At 38.8% G+C, this 25,738-nt stretch overlaps 1 protein-coding gene across 2 annotated transcripts in view; it reads right to left on the bottom strand.

The window, feature by feature from the left end:
- Positions 1-7,910: 7,910 nt before the first annotated feature.
- The window catches only part of CASP8AP2 (caspase 8 associated protein 2), a 28,135-nt gene continuing 10,307 nt past the window's right edge, over positions 7,911-25,738 (bottom strand). For both annotated transcript variants that reach the window (XM_067530016.1, XM_067530017.1), the window contains exons 7-10: positions 19,916-22,167; positions 12,665-15,650; positions 9,873-9,972; positions 7,911-9,276 (exon numbers count right to left, since the gene is read on the bottom strand). In XM_067530016.1, coding sequence (XP_067386117.1) covers positions 9,220-9,276; positions 9,873-9,972; positions 12,665-15,650; positions 19,916-22,167 — 5,395 coding nt within the window. In that variant the 3' untranslated portion in view covers positions 7,911-9,219. The remainder of the gene's footprint in view (positions 9,277-9,872; positions 9,973-12,664; positions 15,651-19,915; positions 22,168-25,738) is intronic.

The following is a 25,738-nucleotide window of genomic DNA, read 5'->3' on the forward strand; positions in this document are numbered from 1 at the left end:
CTGACTAGCTTGTGGTCACTAGTTCTGAACTTCCTTCTTGTTGTGATGAGTTGGAGAATGTGTCTCTGTACGACTGATTAATTCTTTGTGGGGTTATGAACTCTCTGTATGTATTTTTATCAAGCTGCAAACCCCATTTTGAATGTGCAACTTGTTTGCCTTCTCTGCTGTCCTTTTATCTCCACATTGGGCTGGAATTTCAAGGAGTAGTAATATAGGGCCAACAATAGAAGGTAATTAAATCTGGATGGTCCTTTATTCCAAAAGAAGCACTCTAGACGAAAGGCTAGCTCCCACGGAGGAGAACTGGTTCATCAGAAGAGAGTTGCCTGGCAACAAAGTCTGCTGGTAGGTTCTGTGATCACCTGATGAGGCAGCTTAGGGAGGGAGTCACCTGAGAAAAGGGGATGGAGAGTATAAAAGAGAGGGTCTCTCAGAAATCACCCACTTTTCTGGAGGAGAAGCCATGTGCAGGAGAGAAAGGAAGGAAGGATCCCAGACTCCTTACAGGACTCTGGCCTATACCTGAAGAACTTTCCGGGGTAGTGAGGAAACCAAGGCAGGGAAAATGCATGTAGGTATGTTTATTTTGCCTAGATCTCTCTCTCTCTTTCAGGCTTAGTAAAGAGTAATGGGGTTTTTGGACTCCTGTGCAAAGTTTTGCTTTCATTATCATGTACCCCTGAACAGGTGACCTGTAAACCAGAAGGCTCGTGTCTTCAGTGGGATTCTGGGGCATGTGTAAGAGCTGGTGGGAAGGCTTGGGGAGTTGTCACTAGTTTCAAGGCCTAGGCAATTGGACCCTCATTGCCAAGAGGGGTGTCAGGCATGAGGTCTCTACCTGGCATGCCTACCTAGAGGTCCAAATCCAGGGCCAATGCTTAAATTCTGCCCAGCCTCAGCAGGCTAAGGGCAAATGTGATCCAGCATTATGATCCCCTTACAGCACTCTGAGTGTCGAGCAGAGGAGCTTGACCAGATCTTTATCAGTCAGAAAAAAGTGGCTCTTGGATAGTTTCTTCCCTGGTTGGTCCACTACTTTATGGATTGTGAAACTGTCTCCCTAGGGAGCATAAGACTATGGCATTTCACCTTCACAAAGAAGTTCGCAGGAGCTGCAAAGAGAATATCTTAAAGGAGCCAAATACATCCTGAACAACTCCATGGCTGATCATACTGCCCAAAGTAGCCTCCTGTAGCGAACACTATGAAACGGTGTTCTGACTCACATGCTCATCTTCCTGTGTGAAGGCTACTTCCCTTTCCACAGAGCTGTAGAAATGTAAACATCTGTAATAGGGAGAACTTATTTATACCCATTTTTCTTCCTGCAGCCTCTGCTATGCTGCCTCTCTCATCTGTAGCCCCTCTGGCATCCTTCTCTCTCTTCAATCTATAGCTTGCTAATATCTAGGAACAGGAAAGCCTATAGTTTCCCTGTGCCTCACTTTGGCACTTCCTCCACCTATAACTCTGAACACATCAAGGAGGGCAAGAGTGGCTACTCATAGTTGATATGCTATTTAGGAAGTGATTTCGTGATTGAGGTCGATGGTATCTGGAAGCTGAGAGTTTCACTTGGCCAAAATAGCTTCATCAAAGTCCTCAGAGGCAGCTCTTCTGCAACAGCACTTTGATGTGCCTTTAAAAATATTAGGCTCCCTGAAGATGTCATTGATTTGGTTCAGGACTTAAGGGTGATGAGAGAGGGTATTTTTGTTTGAGGGTAGAAGGAAGCAGAGTTTGTAGGACAGACTGAGATTTTAGTATCTTTTTTTCTCTCTGCCATTAGGTTTTGCTTTTTGTGGGTTATAAGGGATAAAGTTTATTTTTGGGATTTGTAGAGTGTGGGGGGGAAATGATAGTGGATCCCCTTAAGAGAAAATCACCTCAGAAATCTGAAATTTCATAAACAGATGACTCTCCAAGGTCAGGAAGGGTGATACAGGAGGTTGCAGAGCTAGGCATTTCTACAGCCTCTTCAACTTCACCCTTCTCATTGAATGAGTCTGATTGAGGGAATCTGTTCAAGGAAACAGGAGGTCTAGTTATCTTTAGAGTTTATACTAAGTGAGCAAACTAAAGGTTATATGCCCTTCACAGCTATAAAAAGTGAAGAATCTGTTGATGTGAGGAAACTATGTACCAGTTAGTCAGGCCTGGTCTACTCTAGGAAAATAGGTTGATATAACTATGTTTCTTTGGGATGTGAAAAATCCATATCCTTGAGCAACGCAGTTAAACCAACCTAACCCCAGCATAGACAGCGTGGGGGTGGTGGGAGAATTCTCCCATTGTCTTATCGCCTTTCATGGAGGTGGAGTACCTATACCAATGGGAGAAGCCCTCCTGTCCACATGGGTAGCATCTTCATTGACTCACTACAGTGGCACAGCTGCAGCACTTTAAGTGTAGACAAGCCCTCAATCTTCCCCATTCTACAGTAGAGGCAGTTTCATGGTATACTAATACCAGGCAGCAGGTGATAAGGAAGTTGCTAATCACTCTTTCTCTTATATAATATGTCCATGCTCTACCTACTTCCCTCAGAGGACTTTAAAGCCACTTGATCTCTCTCTCTCTCTCTCTCTCTCTCTCTCTCTCACACACACACACGTTACTGATTAAACTATAAAACAGAGACTGGTGCAAATATCTACTGCAGTCTTCTTCAGCAACAGCCAGAAGGTCCAACTGCTAGTGGATAAATGAATGGCTGCCAGTAGAGTGGGGGTAAAGTATGAGGCGTTGTTGTGGGGAAGGTCTGATAATGTCTTGGCAACTGTTAGGAGGCCTGATTCTGTCAGGGGTGGAGACTTGGAAGATGGTTTGGGAAGTGTCATTGTGGGGTGATTGTCCCACTCACTCTTCCAAACATCTATTTTAATCTCCTTCCTGGTGCTTCTCTATTGAGTGCTGCCTCAACTCATCATCCAAGCCATACCTCCTCCAAGCAAGATATATGGCAAAGGTTGCAAAACAAGAACTATGCTTCAGAACAGCTGGTAGGAATATACATGTTTTAATGTCACTATGGGTGTTCAATAGCTTAGTCTTGCATTCACTTTAAGCTGCAGATTTAACACCCCATTGAGGCAATGTATACTAAAATTCTGACTTAAAGATGTTTCAACAGTTTGGCCAGCTAATGCAGACAAGTGCAAACTGTATCTGACCTGGCTTAGGCGCCTATTTCCCTTTGAGGGCTGAGGCTGAGACCTTGCCATTTCCTACTGGCTAACACAGCCGGCTTCCCCCTCAGCATGCTGTCTTCTGTGAATCCAATTTGTAGGTGCTTGTTTCCATGCATTGTATGCCACGACCTCTTAAATTTAGGCATTGCAATACTCAGCCTAAATTCCCCTTGTGAATCTGCCCTATATGCTTAACTCTCTGACCCCCCCTCATTGAATCCACTGTGGAATGAACTGGGAGCTGGACAAGAGATACTCCCTCGGAACAGATAATATATAAAGCATATTCAAGAGCCAGCTTACAGTAGTGCCTTTATAGACAGGAATTCTCAACACTAGAGGAGGAAGACTATCAACCATTTTTAAAGAGGTGGCGCTCTAGGGCAAAGTCGCTGCAATCAGATCGACCTTTCTGGATCGATTGAGCAGTCAGTGAAGACCCACTCAATCGATCCCAAAGTCGACGCTGTAAAACCACTCCCTCAAGTGGCGTAGCGCTGTGCGACAGGAACGCGGTTCCCATCGGCGCAGTGCAGTGAAGACACCACACAGAAAGGAAGCACAGCAGTTGATGGGAGTTACGCAAGCTACTCTGCATAACTTGTGTAACTCCCATCGACTGCCGCCGAATCGCCAGGCAAGTGTAGACTAGGGCCTAGTCTCAAGAAACCAGCTTTTGCTGCTGGACTGCGTGTTTCTTGCTGCTCAGTTTCATGCCGTTTCTAGGAAAGCTGACTGAGCATTCCCTGAGTTTAATTTCAAGTGCTCTTGGACCCTACAGGCAACTTAAGTAGGTTCTAACCTTCCTTCATAGAGAAGGCTGCATTATAGTCCTGACCCAGCCCAAGTTGCTTTTAGGCTGTCAGCTGTCTAGAAGTTTTTGATACAAATGACTATAGGTTGTTGGTTTGGTAACCTTACCAGTAGCTGAAAAAGTGCCTGCTATATCCAGTCATGACGTCCAAATAGTCAAGCAGTGATGGCACGCTATTAGCGTCAGCATTCCACATCCAATGTGTCCCTTAAGGTTCTGTGCTATATCCACTTATATTCAATAGAGAAGGTGTCTTAATGAGATCATTACTACACATCAGATCAGCACAAGGATACACAACTAACTTTGCTATAGATCCTGTGATACATAGTGGAAAAAAGCCTGTATTACATATTTTCCCTGTTCAATTGCCTACCTAAATACTGAGTGTTAAATCAAAGGAGGCTGTAAAGCAGTGGGTAAGGGGCCAAGCAGGAAGTGTTAAACAATGCCATAGGGAAGTCAGCCAGTCAGGAACCCAGCTTCAAGGGAGTTAAGACGACAATAGCTGGGCCATCAGTGGGCGGGAGAATTTGCCTACTCTGGCTAGGTTTACCCTGAGCCCAAAAGACCCTCACTATTTTTAAAAAAAAAAGCCCCTGGTAGAAAGGGATGGTCAGTAGTCAGCGCAGTGAGCCAGCGTGTATCAGTGAAAAAGCAGAAGCCTGACTGAGCCACTCTGTAAACCATGTAGGCTGGTTCTCCCAGAGATGGGGAATAAGCCAGATCCACCTAAGTTGTAGATAACTAAGCTTGTCCTTTAAGTGAATATGGCTGCAGGTCTCTTTTTTTTTTTTTTTTTTTTCCCCCCCTGTGCTGTATGTAGTGTTGGGAAAAATAAATCCTGCTTTGTGTTGAATAAGCTTTTTTTTATTATCACTGCAAATGTATGCTGTCTCTGGCTTCCAAAGGGGACTCCTTGCATAGTCCATCTTGGACCTGCTGAATTAGTCATAGTTGGTATGCATGGGGTTGTAACCCAAAGACCCAATTAGAATGTGGGTGGATTGTGCAATCTCACCCCAAAGAGACGTGGAGGTACAGGCCTGCCTTTTGAAAGTATACCACTTTGTGTATGGCTACACTGCAATTAAACACCCATAGCTGGCTTGTCAGCTGATTCAGACCCGGGGGGGCACAGGGGTATTAGGTGGGAGAAAGTTCCACAGCTTAGGCTCCAGCCTGAGCAGCTACACTGCAATTAAATAGCCCCATGAGCCTGAGTAGACTGACACAGGTGTATAATTGCAGTGTAGACATAGATTAGGGCTGGAAGGGACCTCATCTAGTCCAACCCCTTGCTCAAAGCAGGACCAACCCCAACTAAATCATCCCAGCCAGGGCTTTGTCAAGCTGGGCTTTAAAGACTTCTAAGAATGGAGAGTCCACCACCTGCTTAGGTAACCCATTCCAATGCTTCATCACCCTCCTAGTGAACATTCTTTTCCTAATATCCAACCTAGACCTCCTCCACTGCACCGAGACCCTTGTTTTGTCATCTACTACTACTGAGAACAGCCTAGCTCCATCCTCCCTTTCAGGTAGCTGAAGGCAGTTATCACTCTTCTCTTCTGCAGACTAAACAAGCCTACGTCGCTCAGCCTCGCCTAAGTCATGTGCTCCAGCCCCCTAATCATTTTCAATGCCATCCACTGGACTCTCACCAATTTGTCCAGTTTTCCTGTAGTGTGGGAGGTTGGGGGGGGGGAGGGGGAGGGGCAAAAACAGGCCACACTAGTCCAAATGTGGCCTCACCAATGCCAAATAGAGGGGAATAATCACTTCCCTCAATCTGCTGGCAATGCAGCCCAATATGCAGTTAACCTCTTTGGCAATAAGGGCACATGTTGACTCATATCCAGCTTCTTGTCGACTGCAACATACCTTTAGGGGGACAAGTAAAGGGCCTCAAGTAGGGGCAGCCTATCCAAAGACCACACCTGCAACTGGAACTTCTGCTTGGAAAACTTCTCACAATTACTGCCAACTAAGTGTATTAGTTTCTACTCAACAGCATAGTTCAGCTCTGTCCAGAGGAGGTGGCTTGTGTCTTCATGCTGATGGAAGGATTTACTCCTAAATAGCAAGTAAGGTTAAGATTTTTTTGGTGGGTGGGAGGAAGGGAAGGAAGTTACTAGATTATCTAGTTTCCATGGAAAACCATCTTCCACATGTGGTACTAAAGCATTTCCTCCCCTCCTCCCCCAGGTGGTGGTTCTTTAATTTAGATGTTAATCTCACAAAAGCAATACATGCACTTTCAAAAGAGGGAGGGGAGAAATTATATAATTCGCAAGTGGTTTAAGAAACATTTGAGTTTGTTTTTAGGAGGGTCCAGTTTCCCAGCCAGTCATTTTGTAGGCACATAAATGTTTAATACATTAATAGCTCACTTCAAAATAAGTCAATACATAATTCAAGTAATCAGAGTGCTGGCTAAGCACTTCAATGTTTATTATTCATCTGGAGGAAAGAGACCAACTTCCACCCCACCCTCATTATTTACAGAAGCAGCTTTAATGCTGCTGCATAGCACTTGCATTTCCACACCATTAGCCAAGACTTATTCAAACAAGTTGTTTTCATTTACCTGAGGTTTTACAAGTTAGACTGTAGGTTTACATACCGTACATTTTGCATATATGATATCAAAATTCTTATTGAAGAAATAAATTACAAACAATGGTACAAAACACTTAAAGCCAACATCTGATCAACAAGAACATAAGTGTGAACTTTACAAGGTTTTATTTTTTGCATTGCTCTTACAGTAAGCAAACTAATAGTTTTTACAAAATAAACGCGTGTTTTACATAGCTAAAAATCTTTGGCTAAACAAAATTATATATACATATATACAAAAAAGGTATTTTACATAGCCATATAGGAACCTGTACACATACTTACAATAGGCAACATTTAAAAAAATAGTTTCACAATTTACAAAAAAGGAATCTAACTCAGAAATAAAACAATCACTTCTTCTTAGTCATGAAAGTAGAGAAAGAGGGGTCAGATGTGCTTTATAATGTTTATTGCTTACGTTTGTGAGGGGGAAGGGCAAGCTCGGAAAGCCATTAGCTTTTCCTTTAGTGCCTTTGATACTATACACATTTTGTTCTAAAGAGAATTTTTTTAAATATGCCCCACTAGTAACGTCTAATTATTCCAGAAGAGCAAGCAAATGTAACTGTGAAAACTGAATATACAGAGAACCGATTTTTAATCAGTTTATTTATAATAGTTTTAACAATTGGCACAAATAATTTTTAGAGCCAAATTCGGGTACGCAAGGAAAACTCCCACTGAAATCACTGGGAGCTGCGAGGACAGAATTTGATCATTAAAAGCAATCAAGTTTTAGCAGCAAATATCTATAAGATGGAAAACTGCCAACTGCAACACCACAACCTATGTTTAAATAATTCACTACTTCTAATAGTGTAATGGGGTGCTGCCTAAAACATGGGTTACATACTTTCTGGCAATATAACAGTCATGACTCCATAGGTAACATTTGTAAAACAGAAGACATAAGAATAGAATCATCAAGGAATAATCCAACAGTCTGTTGAGCTTCTAGTTCTAGTATGTTTGTTATTGTTCCTCTTAGGACGTACGTGGCAAGGGAACAACATATGGTATGCTGATGATCTAATGAGAGTTCATTGGCTTTTGGAAAAATGTATGCCAACCTAAATTGTAATACTAAATTGAAGTTAGTAAACCAGAGTGAGGTCCTTATTCAGGCAAAACTCTAGTTAATTTCAGTATATGTTTTGCTGGAGAAAGAACACAGAATCTGGTACTGAACTGATAATCAAACCCTGACATCCATTTATTCAGATTACAAATTTGTTTTATGCATCTGTCCAGTACATAATTAGCAGATTGTGAATGAATAGGCAACTGCAAAGAAACTTTTATTAGAAACTTATGATAAAATGGTAAAGTGCATTGTAAAGATAATTTCTAAGATATTAAAGAATTAAACACGTACAGTTAGATGTCTTATGCCAGAAACTTTTGAAGATTGCCAAAGTATATTAAATGGACATAGGCTTTCAGTGGCTGTTTAGACAAGGGTTTTTCCCCTAGCAGTAAATATGAAATTGCCTTTTGCAAGGTAGTTACATAAATCCACATTTCTAAACCATTTAAATTAGTATGATTGATGCATATTAAATGTTAGTGCCGAAAACAAAAAACAAAACAAAACACTATTGAAGGACACTATTTAAATAAATGGCCATTTCTAAGATGCAATTTAGAGAGGACAAACATTTGGCAAAATGACATGAACTTTTTGTAAACTTGCATTACTTATACATTTCTTCTGAAAAATTCAGCTGTTCAACGTTTAATGGATAAGGCTTATTGAAATAAGAGTCTGAACAGCTACTTTTTCACCCTCAAAATAGCCCTTAGTAAAGGAATATTCCATAGTAGTCGATCTCAGAAGGTTAGCAATCATCTGAAAAACTGGCCATTGAATTAATGACTGGTTTAACTCCTTGACAATGTTGGATTTTCCCACAACATGAATTCCACTGTCAGCAATTCATGCAGTAGAAAAGGATCAACTATCTCATAACGTGATAATCCAGTTACTAGAACAACTGAGTTTAGGATTATTCCTATTATGAACTGTATTATTTTAAAGTCATTTAAAAAAAAAGTATTTTGATGTTTTACACACCGAAGATTTCCTAGCAATTGGACTCCAGGCAATTATTTAGGTTTATAAAACCCATGTTTCACATTGTCTCACACACAGTCTGTTTAAGAACCTTTAACGGGTTTCACTAGTTGTCACTAGCTTAATTTGACTGAGCAGGTTTCCTCAGCTATGTAACAAGTTTAACCAACAACAGAGTCGCCAGAGTTTTGAATTCACAATGTTCTATTCATAGAGAAATTTTCTTCTTCATTCAGCCTGCTGGTTTTGTTTGGTTTTTGTTTTCCACCACACATGGCTAACATATTATTGAGAGGCTGAAAGAATGAATGCTTGTTGCTATTGGCGTTGAGATAAAGCATTTCAACTGTACAGAGAAGAATGGGCTAATCAATGACTGTGCACCAGTCATTACGGAACTAGGTGCTCTGACTTGGATCTTCCCATAGTATCGCCGTAAGTGTGTACTTGGAGTAGTATGTCATTGTTGACAACAGTTAAAACCTGTACCGCAACAGCAACTTGCTTATTAGTTATTTGCACTTTGACTTTTTGAACAACTTCATTAACTGCTTGAATCTTTCTGAAACCTAAAGGGAGAAAAAACAAAACATCACACGTTATTAGTGCTCTGGTTTCAACATCTACCAGTTCACATTAATCCTCCAATATTAGAATTTCTAGATGTAAACCTGACTATCTAGAGTTTGTTGTTTTCTTCTCTCCCTACTCCCCATTAGTTTGGTTTTGTGAATTTTAGGGGCAGTTTTTCAAAAGCGCCCAAAGGATTTAGGAACATGACAGTCAATGGATCTTCTGCTCCAACAGCACTTGCAGGATTTAGAAAATCCCATTTTACATTAAAAATCTTCATTCTCCATCATAATTACTGAGATTCAAAACAGCTGGAGCCCAGTGCTACTTTATTTTCATCATAGTATTCCTTCCAAGGACTTGAGACATACAAAAGACGAATGCTTATAATTCAAAATAATAAAACCCAAGAGAGTCAGAGATTTCCCCTTCCTCCAATCCCCAACTACATGTACAAGAACAAAAATAATTCCTAAATTGGTGAAGTCTGACTTCTCTGCCCTTATGTACTTTGAAGCAGTATTATTCCAGGACTGTGCAATCAGAAATGTAGCAATACAGTAGCTTTTCCAGCTAGAGTAAATATATATACCTGATTTGGGCTTTTGTTTAGCCTGGCAGCTATGGAAACAAATGTTTTTCCTGATGGTCCGTTTTTCTGACATTCCAACAGAATTTCTCGGTCATCATTTCTATGACCAAAAAACAAGATTAAATTAATTTCTGAACATTACTTTGACACACACAACCTCACTATTCCCAAACTATGAAACATCAATTAAAATAGTGCTATGAAACCTATAGTTGGCCCTCCCCTTACATCAGCTTTACATCAGCTAACAGGAGGAGGAGAAAGGAGTTGTTGCATAGAAGCACCTGTTAATATAGATATACAGGGGGACTAAATGTTTAGAATAAAAGTGTCTCACTCTCCCCCTATAGCTGTACAATAGCAAAGGACTGAAGTTTACTCAGCCTAGAAACTTAAAACCTAGGTCTATGGCATTCAAAGCAATGGTATTCTCATTTTACAGTGCACTGTAATACCAAGTTAACCCCTAGTTTTCTACCATTTGTGCAGAACTCAAAGATCCCACGTTTTGAAATTTCAAATGTTCCAGACCCAAAATATCAATAAACGTGCTACTCTTAAGAGTACCAGTTATTTCATTTCCCAGCACTCCTATTATCTACATAGGAATTTAGTGATCAAAGCAGAAAAGTTAGGATTCTATTCCCAAATTTACCACTGATTTGCTGTGTGACCTTTGGACAGGTCACCACCTCTCTATGCCTCAGTTTAGCCATCTGTAAAAATGGGTATATCTACCACCTTCACAGAGTGGTTGTGAGGAATCAATAGTTTGTTTTTTGTGATATCTTTAGATGGAATGTGCCATATACCAATAAGTGCAAAGTATGCTATTTAGAAATTGCACAAGAGCTCCAAGTATATAAAATAACTTATGTGATAACTAGCTTATTTAAAGTAACTCTTCATAGTCTTTCAGAATGTAGTTCAGGAGGAGGAGAAAGGTTCAAGCATTTGAATTAGAACAGATTTAATAAATCAGAAATTGTAGCACAACTAGTTTGCTTGTTTCAAGCAACAGTTATGATGTATTAGATTTTAAAAATCACAAACTTATAAGAGCAATTAATTTTCAGAAGAAACCAATGAGAACATCAAAATAAAACAAAATATGGTTAGGTTAAAAGGTGTCATGTTAAAAATGTAGCTGTGTTATATAAGAACACAAAAAGGGCCATACGTATTAGGTCAGACGAATGGTCCATCTAGCCCAATATCCCATCTTCTGACAGTGTCCAGTGCCAGAAGCTTCAAAATTGTTTGCAGTGCTATTGTAGCTCTATTGGTTCCTGGATATTAGAGAGGCAAGGTGGGGGAGATAATATCTTTTGTTGGACCAACTTCTGTTGGTGAGAGAGACAAGCTTTCAAGCCACACAAGCCCAGACCTGAAGACCTGACTTGAAATCTTGTCTCTCTCACCTACAGAAGTTGGTCCAATAAAAGATATCACCTGACCTAACTTGTCTCTCTAAGATCATTCAAAGGAATTAACAGAACAGGGCAATTATCAAGTGATCCATCTCCTGTCGTCAAGTCCCAGCATCTGGCAGTCAGAGGCTTAAGGACACCCAGAGCATAAGATTGCATCCCTGACCATCCTGATTAATAGCCACTGATGGACCTATCCTCCATGAACTTATCTAATTCTTTTTGAACCCTGTTATACTTTTGGACTTCACAATATTCCATGGCAACGAGTTCCACAGATTGAGTGTGTGTGTGTGAAGTAGTACTTCATTCTGTTTGTTTTAAACCTGCTGCCTACTAATTTCATTGGTGGACCCCTTTTAACATGCAAAGGGCTAAACAACACTTCCTTATTCACTTTCTCCACACCATTCATAATTTTATAGGCCTTTGTCATATCGTCGTCTCCTTTTCAAGATGAACAATCCTGGTATTTTTAATCTCTTCTCCTATGGAAGCTATTCCATATCCTGAATCATTTTCATTGCATTTATCTGTATCTTTTCCATTTCTAATGTACCTTTTTTGAGAGGGGGTGACCAGAACTGCATGAAATATTCAAGGTGTGGGCATACCATGGATTTATATAGTGGCTTTATGATATTTTCTTATTATCTCTTTCTGAATGGTTCCTAATGTTTGCTTTTTTGACTGCAGCTGCATATTGAACGGATATTTTCAGAGAACTATCCACAATGTCTCTAAGATCTCTTTCTTGAATGGTAACAGCTAATTTAGACCCCAGTATTTTGTACGAATAGTTGGGATTATATTTTCCAACATGCATTACTTTACATTTATCAACACTGAATTTCATCTGTAATTCTAAACATTAAAAAAAATCACCATTGGGAGATTAGATAAATCAGAAAGTATGAGACATGGAACCCATCTCCTTTAGGATACCTGTCTGATTTCAATCCACATAAAGTGACCGAAAATCGCTGTCTTCCCACAGCTGTTCAGTGGACAGTGAAATGAGTTAGTGTTTCAGATCAGTTCCCAGTGGACAGATGTCAATATGGTAAAAAACACATAACCACTAGCATCTTTAACTGGCATCCTCAGAAGAGAGATCAAGAACTAACTGGATATAGAGACTAGATCACTCTCACAGCCTAGGATGTCCTTCCTGAGCAAGGTTGAAGGAGGCTCAACCTAGAGCAGCACAGGGAGAGGCTTGCACTACTGTGGCCATTACTGTATTTATTCTGTAGAAATATGGAATTTCAGTCACCAACTAAATTCATTTTTAACCCCGTACTTCAAACCTGTCCCCCTGCCCTCTTCCCCCCCAAAATAGTGTACTGTCAATACTCTTACCTTGTCCAAGAAACAACTACTTCTCCTTTCTTTTTAATGATGTTCTTAGCATACAGGCTACGTGGCGATGTGGAAGAAGTTGAAAGATCTTTGTTCTCAGGCAATTCACTACTCTTAGTGGAAGATCTTCTGGGAGCTAAACCTTTCTCTTCAGACTTTTTACTACTTTTATCATTTCTTTCATTAGTTGATTCAGTTTCCTTTTTTTGTCTTTTTGACTTGGAATTATCTGCTAAAGACTCCTTTTTTCTCTTTTTGCTAGCGCTATTAAGACTCATCTGGCATCCCAAATCAACATTTAAAGTGGATTTTGTTTTAGAGTTGCACTCATCTGCATTAACCTCACTGGAAATCTCTTCTGTTAAATCAATATATGCATTAACGCTGCACTCCAAAGGTTCTTCCTTTGTATCACCTTTATCTAAATTTCCTGTATGACTTTTCTGATCTGTAATATTTAAAGTCGATTGCACTGGAAGATTATATAGATCTAGTTCACTTTCATTGGCAATATCTTCTGTCAAATCTATACATATATCAACATTGCATTCAGAAGGAAAAGCAACTTCAGCTTTAACAGGACTTTCTACTGTAGTGTTAGATATTTCTCTCTTGTTTTCAGGCACTTTCAATTCATGCATCTGAGGCAACTTAAAATCTTCACTTGTGTTTTCACTACTATGACTATTTTTGTTTGACGTTTCCAAAAACAGCTTATACAAATGAGGAGCTTCTTCTTTACCAGTGGCACTACATGGCTCCTTTAGAAGCTCAGGCAAATCATGAGCTTGTTCTTGTCTAGCACTGACATTACACAGCTCATTAGTGGAATCAGTGATATTCAGATCTCTCTCAGAATCTTTTTCTTCAACAGTTGTGCCTGTGGTACCCTTATTATCTCTCTTTTTTCTGGCAGATATAATTTCTTCCTTTTCTTTCTTGGTTAAGGATACAAGCAATTCCTCTGCCTGGGAAGTCTGATCAAGCATTGGTGATGTAGATGGCACTGTACGCCTTATCTTAACAATGAAATGATCATTGGATTTCTCCATTATTACTGCTTGCATTGGTAGGCTAGGGTCACAATGGAAACCAGGAGCAACAGGCCGACTTGTCCATGAAGAACTTGATCTACTACTTGAGTTATCAGATTCTAAAGCCAAATGAATGTCTTGTTCTGTGGCATCCTCTTCTTCAAGAAGCGCATCTTCACTATAATGTGCACTAAGAACTCCCTCAGGAGTTGAACTGGATGTGTTTTCAGGTTTCAAAAAGCTAAGATGAGCATCCGATTTCAAAGGCGATGGAATAGTTAAAGAAACTGCTAGATCTTCAAAGAGTATAGAAGAAACAAATGGCTTATTCTTTTGTAAACTGCATTCATCATCTTTGCTTGAAGGTACACTTGAGGGAACTTCAAACATGCAGCTTTCATCCAGAACATCTGGATCAACTGGCATCTGAAGTCTAGATGATAAAGATGAGACTCTCTCAGGTGAAACTGCAGGCCAATTAATATCCTCGATTGGTCTAGATTTCACACAGGCCTCTCTTGGAACTGCCTCTTCTATAACAGAAGCAGAATTATTTCTGCATTTCTGATTTTCTGGAATCTGTTTTTCTGGTGTCCTGAACTCCCACTGATCGGTATCAATGCTGCTAATACTTTTTTCTAAAAGATCAGAGCCTTGTAACAAACTTTTGAATATTTCACCCATTTGTGCATCACTCACTAGGTTAAATGTAAGGCTAGATGTTTGCTGTTCTGTGAGAAGTTCGTAATTAAAATCAGACTTGAGAGTATCTCTCGCTATGTGAAATCCTTCCTTTTCATATCTCGCACTTTTCAGTGGAGATAGGGTACTTTGTAAATTATTTTCCTTAGAGGGTAGCACTTTGGTTTGGGAGTTCCTTGTATTATCAATGGAATTTAGACATTTTGTAATCACATTTTTTGGTGCATCTGTTTTATTTTTGTCATGGTGACACTTGTTAAATGGTTGATTTACCACTGGCTTAGGGAGGACATATTCTTCAGACTTTTGTGATTTGACTTTTAGGGACTTTTTCCTGGATTTCTGTATATCAGTTTTATGACCTGTTGTGCATTTCTGTTTTTGTGTAGTTACAATTTCAAGCTTTCCTTCATCACTCTCACTTCCCAGGCTTGCTAAATCACACAGTTTTACTAGAATTCTCTTTATTTTTTCAAATAAGTAATCAAGCTGTTCATCCACAAATTTCCACAACTGTTTTTTCATATCTGACAGCTGTTGTTCAAAAAGTTGTTCCACTGTTGCATTTTTTTTAACATGCCTAAGTTTAGACTCTATGGTTTCACAGAGAGTCAATTTTAAAGTCTCGCTTAATTTAGACATCTTGGAAAAGTCTAGGTACTTTATCAGTGATGTAAAATTCAAAATTGCTGATTCTATAATTCTGTGAAAATGCTGAGCTGGGAAATGTATCTTGAATTTCATATAATTTTTCCTTATCTGTTTTCGTACAGCTTTTAACATCTGCATAATTTCTTGTACCGTAGAAGGTTCAAGAATAATTTGAACTATTTTTTCAAGGCAAGCGATGCTCACAGATTTATTTTTCTTTCTCTCCTTTGATCTGGTAGCTCCACTTTTAGGTTTTTCTCTATTCTTGTTTGCACTGACTTTAACATAAACTAATTTTCCACCATCTTCATCACAAGATGTAGTTTTATTTATTTGGTTATGTGGACTGCTGATCAAATTGTATGTTTCAGGAGAAGCTCTTCCCCTTGATATTTTACTATTGTCACAGTTTCTTTCTGATTTAGATTCTTCATCATCACTTACAATTTCTCCTTCTTCTAATTCATCTGAAGATATGCTCAGCTGGGATTCCATCTCTAAGTGTTTGTCAGGTGGGCAAACTGGCTTTTGATTTTCTTTATTCACCTCATTTGACAGTATCTTTGAGGGACAGACAACTGTGTTTTCAGGAGTTAAATCTATAAAGAGAAAATAGTTTGTTAACCATGCATAAACACACAAACTCCACACAGAGCAAACATTGTAGGAAAAACCCAGAAGACACAGTAGTTTACCTTTTATTAGAACTGGGTGCTTAACTGTTTAGAACTGTCAGCTTAGAACTGTCAGCTTCTATTCAGTACATTTGATCTTAAACTCTGGTAGCTATGAATAACATTGAGAAAGTACAATTGAGAACATTGCATCCGACGAAGTGGGTTTCTGCCCACGAAAGCTTATGCCCAAATAAATTTTTTAGTATTTAAGGTGCCACAGAACTCTCGCTGTATTGAGAAAGTAGTTTACAGATAATATATAAGTATCTCATCCTGCTCCTGTTGATGTCAGGAGGATTTTTTCAGTCTTTAAGATTATAAAGAAGTATGGTTTATGCAAGTTTTGTTTGGTGAAAATGTTAAGAAAAATAAAATACTTAGTGTTCACTGTTTAGTATTTATTCTATTATTTGTTATGCTAATATTGTACAAGGCCATGGCTTTAGAGTCCAACTATGGGTATGTCTTCATTGACTGTGGCAAATTCGCCGCCGGCAGATCGATCTATCCGGATCAATTGCGCGATCAGTGAAGACCTGTTAAAACCACCCCTCAAGTGGTGCAACGCAGTGAATACGCCATGTAGAAGAGGACTTATGAGGTTGACTGGAAGCTACTCTGCATAGCTTGCACAACTCCCGTTGACTGCTGCCGAATTTGAAGAGAAGTGTAGACCAGGCGTACAACACTATAGCATAGCAAGATTTACACATGAATTCTGGTTTTCCTTTACTGGTTTCATAATAAGGTCAACATATGTAGCATGAATCACTTATTTATTTTGGCCTTCATTTATCTGCATCAGGGCTACCAAGAGTGATCTAACAGTCCATTCTGTCTTTAAAGATCTATGAATCTACTAAGCAGGGATTGGGCCCTATCACACAAGGCACTACAGATATGATAAGCTCATATCAGTTGCTCATAACTTTAATATAAAGATTACTCCAGAGGTTAAACTAAAGTCTATAGCATAACTGATTCTTCCTCCTATTAATTTTGGGGGGAAATGTCGGGACAAGGGGAAAGGTGGGGATTTATTTATACTCCTAACTAAAAAACTGCTTATTTTTTCTCAGAACCAAGTTTATCAATTATTTGATCTTCCAATTTTTAATATCTTACTTTAAAACCAACTCGTGGGGAGGGTTTTTTTTTTTAAAGTCATCCGGGTAGGCTTAGTGCAATATACAGATACATTAGATGGATTATGGCTCCCCAGTATAAAAAACCTACATGTGTGTAATTAAGTGGTAAATACTATTTGATTAAATAGATTTGTAGCTGTTTGGGTCTGTTTGTTGGGTACCCATATTTATTAAATTTTTAAAATTTGTAATTACATCGGTATTAGATATTCTTTTTCTCATTGACATCTCACATGACATTTAGTGTCAAAAACAAGAGAAAATATTAATTCAAAATAATTGCTTTCCACAAACATTCTCCTGTGGCCACCACTTTGAAGTCAGTGTTCTTGAATGTTCATTTTATGTATCTTCCATAGCAGTAAACATGTTATTCCATTAATGATTTTTTTGGAAAGGAATAGAGACGAGATAAAGATAGTGGAATCTTACATAACATTTAACTATCTTCTACAAGTTTTGCAACTTTTACTGATATTGAACAATGTTCTTCAGCTTTCTTTATGTAACAACAACTATCCTGAACTTTTCACCTAACCAAACTTTTAACAAACTAAAGCAAAAAGTAAAGGGTGTCAAAATAAAGCAGCAGCATATGCATAAGTACATATGAACATGTACCCTGGGACAACTAAGCAGGAGTTATAGAAAGAAGTATTGAATTTCAGAACTAAGAGAGACTATAACTTTTTCCCTGTCAAAAACAGATGTAATGGCTACTGCTAACAGACAGTCTAACAAAGATAAAATGACTACTTCGGGATATGTGCAATGTTGCTATAGATGTGTTGGTCCCATGATATTAGAGAAACAGTGGGTGAAGTAATATCTTTCATTGAACCAACTTCTGTCGGTGAAAGAGACACGCTTTCAAGCTTTCACAGAGCTCTTCAGGTCTGGGAAAGATACTATTACGTATACTTTGGAACATGGCAGTTCAAGTTCTGGACCAGATGGATTTAAAAACAAAAAATAAAAAATCTAGGGATGCACTGTAAGACAATGACAATCCTTCATTTGGCATTTATCTATTTGGGGTCAAATCTCCTCAGGTCCCCTATTTCTATTTTCTTAGCAGCTAGTATCAGCTATATTTGCTGTTATGTTAAATATCACATTTGCAAATTTATGAAGGCTGTTCAGATGAAAAGGTTAACATTTAAGAGTTGCTGCTCAAGTTTGATAAGCAGAGCTCCATAGGACTAAGTACACTGAGTTTTGCAGAAAGAAATGATTATAAAAGTTGGAAGTATTTGAAAAAAGATTTAAACTCTTCACCCTCTCCCATTGCTCCTCAGTTAATACATTAAAAGCTCCCATCATGGTAATGGAAAGTTAAAATTGAGATTTAAATACACAAGAGTCAGGAAAGTCAGAAACAGGTTTACTGACTTTTCCCTTCCCTCTCATCTCACTGTATCTGAAGTATACCTGCAAGGACAGCTTTTTTGTCAATTTATATTTGTCATAGGTATATTCTTGTGGTTTAAAATTTGAGTGTGAAATTTTCTACTACTTTCATCCTGACTATCTCATATTTGTAAAACATATTTAGACATTCAAATTCATTTAACTGAAGGGAAAATGGTTTGGTGGCTAACGCACACCCCTGGAAGTCAGGAGATCCAGCTCCAATTCTCATCTTTCCCACACATAAGTCATTTAGGGCTATATTTTAAAGGTATTTAGGCACCTAAAGATGCTATAGGCATCTAGTGGGATTTTCAAAAGCACTCATCTAACTTCCATTGCAATCACTGGAGTTAAGCATAGAACTGCTTCTTTAGGCTCCTCAATACCTTTAAAAATTCTCCCCCTTTGATCCCACTCTCCCATCTGTAACTAGGTATAACACTACAGGTGATCAGAAAGCGTGTGCGTGTCCCATTCCCACCCGAAAATTTTAAATGTTTGGAGAACTTTAATATTTTGGTTTTCAGTTGATACTGCAATTCTGAAATGCCATTGTGATACCTCATGCTCACCATTCTCCTCTACAGGCCAAGCTTTCTGGTTGGACATCTCCCATCATGTACCAGTTTCCTTTCTTGGAGAGAAGCCAAGGTGCATCATGGGAAATAAAGTCCCGTTGCGGATCCAAACTCATAGAAGAGATTAGGAGCATGAGGCACCAAAACTGCAACTCCCATGAGACACTGCAGCAGCATTTCAAAATCACTATTTTTTTATTAAATATTTTGGTTTGCAAGCATTCTGTATTTCAACAAAAATCTAAATTTTCCATAGAAAATCAAACACTTTTTGAAAAGCAATTCATTTAAACAAAATCCCAATCTTCTGTTGAAAAACAGTTTTGATGGAAAACTTTCAATCAGAACTAGCTTTTTCTACTTTCTACTCTACTTGGATGTTGGAAACCTTAATTCACTAATGTTCGTAGAGCAGTGAAATCCTTTGCCACAGAAATGCAAAATATCCTGGAGGGGTCAGTAATGACTCAATAGTTTAGGTTACTTTCAGTTTTTCCATTTAAAGTAGAGTTTAAATACTTTTGAAAAAAAAGGTCTATACAAGCCAACAAATATAATTATTGCTGTATATAATATTGCTGTTGGAAGAGTTTATGCATTCATTGTGGATCAAAGTTAAAGTTGTCATTGAACTGTGTAAGATCAATTTTCATGAATCAATCCTAACTGAATGCATAAACTCTAGGGTAACACATGCTTACATGAAATATCTTAATTGGTCTGTCCATCTTTTTAATGACTAAGTTTTTAAAATTTATTTTGCATAAGGGTAATACAAATTCATTCAGCTACCTTAATTCCAATTTAATGTGTGTGTGAATCACAAATACTAATTACCCACTGTAATGTAATCATGCAATCAAAGACGTCCCCACAATGAAGCGTACATATAAAGGGGAATAGGAAAGAGTAAGCAATGGCCTAGACTAAAAGCAAAATTGCATTCTCTGGGTTTAAAATCTGAGAAGATCTTTACTTCCCACTAATGCATATTTTGGATAGATATGTAAAGCAGAAAATAAAACTAGATTAAAATATACATGAATACCTTTGTTATAACTCTTCACAAGTCCTTTGCAAGGGCTCTCCATCCTAAGTGCTTTAGCTAAGGGTCGCATTGGACTGCTCAGTGGGCTGATAATCTTTGGAATGTACCTCAAGTGATTGAGATCAATGCTTAATATTGAATTATCATCATCAGCAGGAACTGGGTTAGTTTCTCTTGCTTTAGTTTTAGGATCTATTTTCTCACTGTGAGAAGATGTTACTACACTGATTTCTGGTACTGGCAAGTTTGGCTCCAAATTACAACTGTTTTGGTCAACTACTGGTACACCCCCATCAGTTGGTATATTTTTATCAGTTGGCTCAGATGTAGACATATCGTCCTTGTAAGATACAATTTTCGAAACACTGTTTTCCTTGGCAGGATACTTAAAACTTTCTCCAGATGCACCATAATTGGTATCCACCACTTGCATTAATGAATCTGACTTCATTTCTCTAATATTATCTGTGACACTGTGGGACTCAAAATCATCAGAACTAACAGTCTCCAAGTCATCAAAACCAATGTTACAAGTTTTTTCACGGTTCATAAGGCTTGCTAACTCAGGAGCTGTGAATGTTTTGTCTGCCTCTTCTATCTCTATTCCAGCCTCGGAAAGGGACACATTGTTATCATTAGCCAGTTCAGGTTGCAGTGCATCTGCTATTTCTGCTAAAGCTTCAGGCTGCACTACATCCAGAGTTTCTGCCAAAGCTTCATTTTCAGTGTTCCTTTTGATCTCAGAAACGGGTGTCTTTGGTTCCAAGTTTGTTTGAACTGGAACCTGCAATGGAGACTTGGTTTGCTCTACTGAACCAATACTAATAGGTTGGGCAGGTGTTGACATTTCTGTGTGCTCTGGGGTCTCTGCACTACTTTCTCCATTGGCTTTTTTGGAATCTGTTTCAAGTCCATTATTTTGACAAAGAGACTGTGTTTTAGCAGGAGAAAGAGTTAAATTTAGTTTTTCCATAAAGCTTAGTTTTAGATCTTTCCTTTTTGTTCCATTTTGATCATTGTTAGCTTTTCTAGCTTTGTACTCTTTTAAACTATCTGCTACCCTGGCCGTTTCTTCTGGTTTAGATGATTTGCTTCTCTCATTTTTTGTAGCATCCGTAACCTTCTTGGATTCTTTTGCAGTCTGATGTGTAATTTCTTTTCTTACTTTTCTTTCGTTTTTAGGATGCCTACTTTCTTCCTGATTTTCTTTATCTCTTTTCCTTTTTTCTTCAGTTCTGTGTCTCTCTGATTTTGAATATGTAGTTTCTAATTCATATCTGCTGCTACTTTCCTTGGAGCGTGTACGTTTGTGCTCTCTGTTGCTGAAAGTAGAAGGTGAAGATCTTGCCTCTCGGGAACTATGGTCACTTGCTCCCCTGTCCCTCTTGCAATCTCTGTCTGTTTCTCTTTTAAAATCTTCAACAGGGCACTTAAGTGATTTGTGTGGGCTCCTTGCATTTTCATTCTTTGAATATGGACTATTCGCTCGGCAAGACCATCTTGGTTGCTCTTGTTGCTTTTCAGTTGATTTGTTTTTCTGTGCAAAATTCCTCTCATCTTTATCATGTGTTTCCAGGTCCTTTCTGTTTATGTTTTGTGACCTTTCACCCTTTTCATCACCATGAGATTCAACTGTTGTTTGTGATCTCTCCTTAGTGGTTGTTTGTTTGTCCCAGGTAAAAATGCACCTATCCGTTCTATTTTCCACAGGTGGGCTACATTTCAGCTTTTTACTCTTACTTTCTTGTTGCAGCTCAATTTTACCAGATTTTTCTGAATATATTTGCAATTTTTGATGAGAGTCTGTGTTTCCTTGTTCACTATCTGTACTGTTGCCAGTGCTCTGATATGCATCTCTTTTGTATCTGCTGTCATTTGCCCTGCTATACTGCTCACCATTTTTCATTTCTCTTCCCCTCCTGTTACCCTTGTTGGAATTGTGGTCAAAGTTTGGGAAACAGGTACGAGCACTGTCATTACAAAGCCGTTCAGGAGGATATCTGAGTAAATATGGAGAGTTTCTTCTTTCTGAGTATGATTTTCCATCCTCAACATTATGAGATGAATAACTGTGATGTACCTCTTTGGAACAGTCAGTTTTCAGTCTATGATCTGTCTTTGTATTGTCTACTAAAGCAGCAGGTCTGAATTTAGGATCTTTTGTTTTACTCATCTCGGAGCATCTTGTATTAGTTGATCCTGGATGATACGTTCTAGTGTAGTTATTTCGATGATTGGGAAATTCAGATAACCTATTTGTAAACAGATAGAAGAATCATGTTAAGTCTTGGGGATTTTTTTAAATTTAACTAAAGCCAAAATACTGTGAAAACCTGGGTTCTGTCTTAAACTGTTATTCAGTAATACTGATTAAAGGATAGCAAAGCTTAAAATACAGACGTTTATCCTAAAATTCCAAAATGCAGGTGAAAATTTTACAGGTGAAATTCTAGAGAGCAAAAGCTGCTGGTTAACACTAAGTAGCTTGATCTTTCACAGTTTACACTAAACTTTTTTCATATTTTTTTTTCTACATTCTCAGTTTGAAGAAAAAGTTGGGCAAAACTATGACATTAAAAATAAAGATTTTTTTTAAAGCAGACCTAGAAATTAAAAACTGACAATCAATACATTTGGTCCTAAACAGCAACTCATTTGAAAAAAGTAACCTTTGTGGCGAAATATCCCAAAAACAAATGTGTTAGGAACCACAGGGCAAAAAAGATAGAATTGTATATTCCACATATCAGTTTTATTATTTTAACTTACTGCTTCATTACCAAGCAGTGAAACATCTATAACCATCAGAGGAAGTCTCAAATATAATCCGGGCTTATGCCATTAGGGGTTATAAAAATCAGCTACGCTAACTCAGACAGCAAACCTGCTGTTCTGTAGACAGGCCGTGAAAAGAATAGGTGTAATATGATCAAACCAAAAAGCAAACAGACTATTGTGTTGAATTTGCTGCAAGCAACGGAAAACAAGTAAATTACAATAACGAAGCCTCATCAAGACCAGGCGTTACTGCTGCAAGGTCATCACAGGAAAAAAAGGGCATAGCCGATGCAGATAGTGAGGGGCATGCAAAAAATACCTAGCTAGAACAGAAAAGGCCCACTTTTGTGCCATGTCCAAAACATAGCATTCCATGGAAAGGGCATGATTGAAAATAATGCTATGTTTTTTACCTTATCATGACTAACTCTAAAGGAATACCAGTCCATAATCCAGGAAACAAAATAAGTAAGAGCACAGGGACAACATATAGAAGTCATATCGGTGGGTGTTTTCAGAGACAGGGATGAGATAGCTCTGATTACTACAACTTCTAAACTGAATCCAAGTGTACTTTCAAAGCCAAGAACAAACTTATAGGAACTACAGGGCAAAAGAGAGCCAATCACGTCAGTCCCAAGCACAGAAACATTATTTGCTATCCACTTCTCAGCCAAATATGGAATTTGCCTATGGATGAAAAAAATGTGGTAGTTCCTATTTTTGGTTTTATGCTTTCAAGTCAATAAAATATTGTTGCTGCTGTGATTGCCTAAAGCTATTTCCTTGCACTCTGCTTGTTTTGAACTCTCTCTCATTTTTATTCCTTTTTTTAGTGTGCCTGATTTTCATTTAGTACTAATATTTAATTTTGTCCTCAATTTAATATACACTAAAAACCCCACTGTCCTCGTTAGTCTGAGTCTATGTAATAACTCATTTCAAAGTAAGTAAAAATTCTACTCCTTAGTATTATTTTGGTATTATGTTAATTAGGTTTGAAATCTAGATCTGCTCAGACAGAATCAACTTTACCAGTTCAGCTTGCTATTGTTAAGTGTTCACTGTGACTACGTCCACCAAGATGGTTTAATCCTGGTTCCCTTTAACACTAAGGGAGTAGGCTAGAAGCATCTACACGGGAGCCATTCATCAACATCTACATCAAATCCTGTGGCCTTTGCTGAATAAATGCATGGGCTTGTTTTGATTATACTAATTATGGAAAACCCATGTTCTGGCATCTAAGTGCAACAATACAAAGAGAACAGGATTTCCATCAAGAGCAACAGGTAGTCTGACAGTTAAAAGCATATGGAGTACTTACATTTGTTGTGAACTTGATGGTATCGAAGTAATTTTTTAAATAACCACTTTAGTTCCCTCTCACTCAACTTCTGTGTAAAGTGCTTTAAGCAAATTGACAATCTGTATATATATATGCCTTAGGCCACTGTGTGGAATCAAAGCTCAAAACTGAAGTACATAAGTCTGAGTTTTCTACAGATTTGTCTCTAAGACCCAGAGATGTTTACTCTTTCACAAATTTGCCATTGCTATAGATCAGGGTTTGGACATAAGGACCAAGACTGCGTTCCATTGTTTGAGGTCCAGCATATTATATTCTATTCAGGTGCCCAGTATTGCAGTATCTGAGCATATAACACTTTATAGCTGTGGCAAAGCCTCAGAACAACAAGGCATCTTTTCCTTATAAAGAAAGAGACTTCAGTTACAATGATGATTAAGTCTATCATGAAATATGTGCCCAAATTCTGCCTGTCAGGAATGCCATAAGAATGCCCATAACGCTGGCTAAATCACCCCTTGACCCAGTCATCTCCTACATGTCCTAAAGGTATGACAGATAAATTATGATTTTTTTAAATCGTTACCTTCAGTGCTATGACCTATACTATACTCTAGTAGCCTATAGTGAATGATGGACACCTCTAAAGTAGCTAATAATTGCCTCATTGTCTTTTAGAACTTATAGCAGTATAATGTGGAAATGTCTTGCAAAATAAATTAAGATTCTGAAAGAAAACAATAGTTTTGAGATTTAGAATGCTGAACTCAAGGCTGTGAAGAAAACAGCTAACTTGTCAATTCAATCAGTTGAAAGAACTAATAGGGCAAGGCAGTATGTGTTAATCAGATTGTACACTATTCAAATACATTCATTTGGACACTACCTCAAGATTATTATGAATAATGACAAATTAATATCTCTTGATCTCAGTCATAGCTCTCCTGATAATCATCTCTACAAGAACTTCATGTAATCTAGGGGCTTATGACCTCCAGTACTGCAACTTCTGATTCTCACAAACAATAGGTTTATCCTACTAATATCACTTGATAAGGTAGGGTGATTTTTATTTCCATTTTACCGATGGAGAAACTGAGGCATAAATAAACTAAGTGGCTTGCCTGAGGTCACACTGGAAGTGAGTGACAGAGTTGGGAATTTAAACTAGATGTCCTGAGTCCCAGTCCAGTGCCTTAGCCGCAGGAGTCCAGGAACCAAACAGCCAATACCTCTCTAGTCTAAGGCTATGTCTACACTACAGAAATTTTGTTGACATAAGATATGTCCACTTTCAGCCACTGCTCTAATTATAGCTGCCCACGGCTTGCTGCTGCCCTGGGATGCGGGGGATACTGGGATTCTGGCAGCAGGATGCAGCCAGGATGCCAGTGGAGCTGCAATCGCCCATGGCTTGCCAGCCAGGCTGTAGCTGCCTGGCTACAAGTCTGGGTGCGGGCGGATGCAGCCCCGCTGGCACCCAGGATGCTGGCAAGCCCCAGGCAGCTGCTGCCTGGCTGAGAGCCTGGGCGCAGGTATCCTGGTGCGGCAGCTGCCCGCACCTGGGCTTACAGCCGGGCGGCAGCCATCCAGGGCTTGCGTGCGTCCTGGGGCGGCAGCTGCCTGCGCCTGGGCTCACAGCCAGTCAGCAGCTGCCTGCAACCCACAGCTGCAACCCGCAGCTTGCAAAGCTAGGCTCCAGGCCCTCCTCACCCCTTCACTAGCAGAGCAGTGAA

This window comes from Emydura macquarii, unplaced genomic scaffold (assembly GCF_026122565.2).
Source record: "Emydura macquarii macquarii isolate MOO-44397 ecotype Brisbane River unplaced genomic scaffold, CSIRO-AGI_Emac_v2 contig_3019, whole genome shotgun sequence".
NCBI lineage: Eukaryota > Metazoa > Chordata > Testudines > Chelidae > Emydura > Emydura macquarii.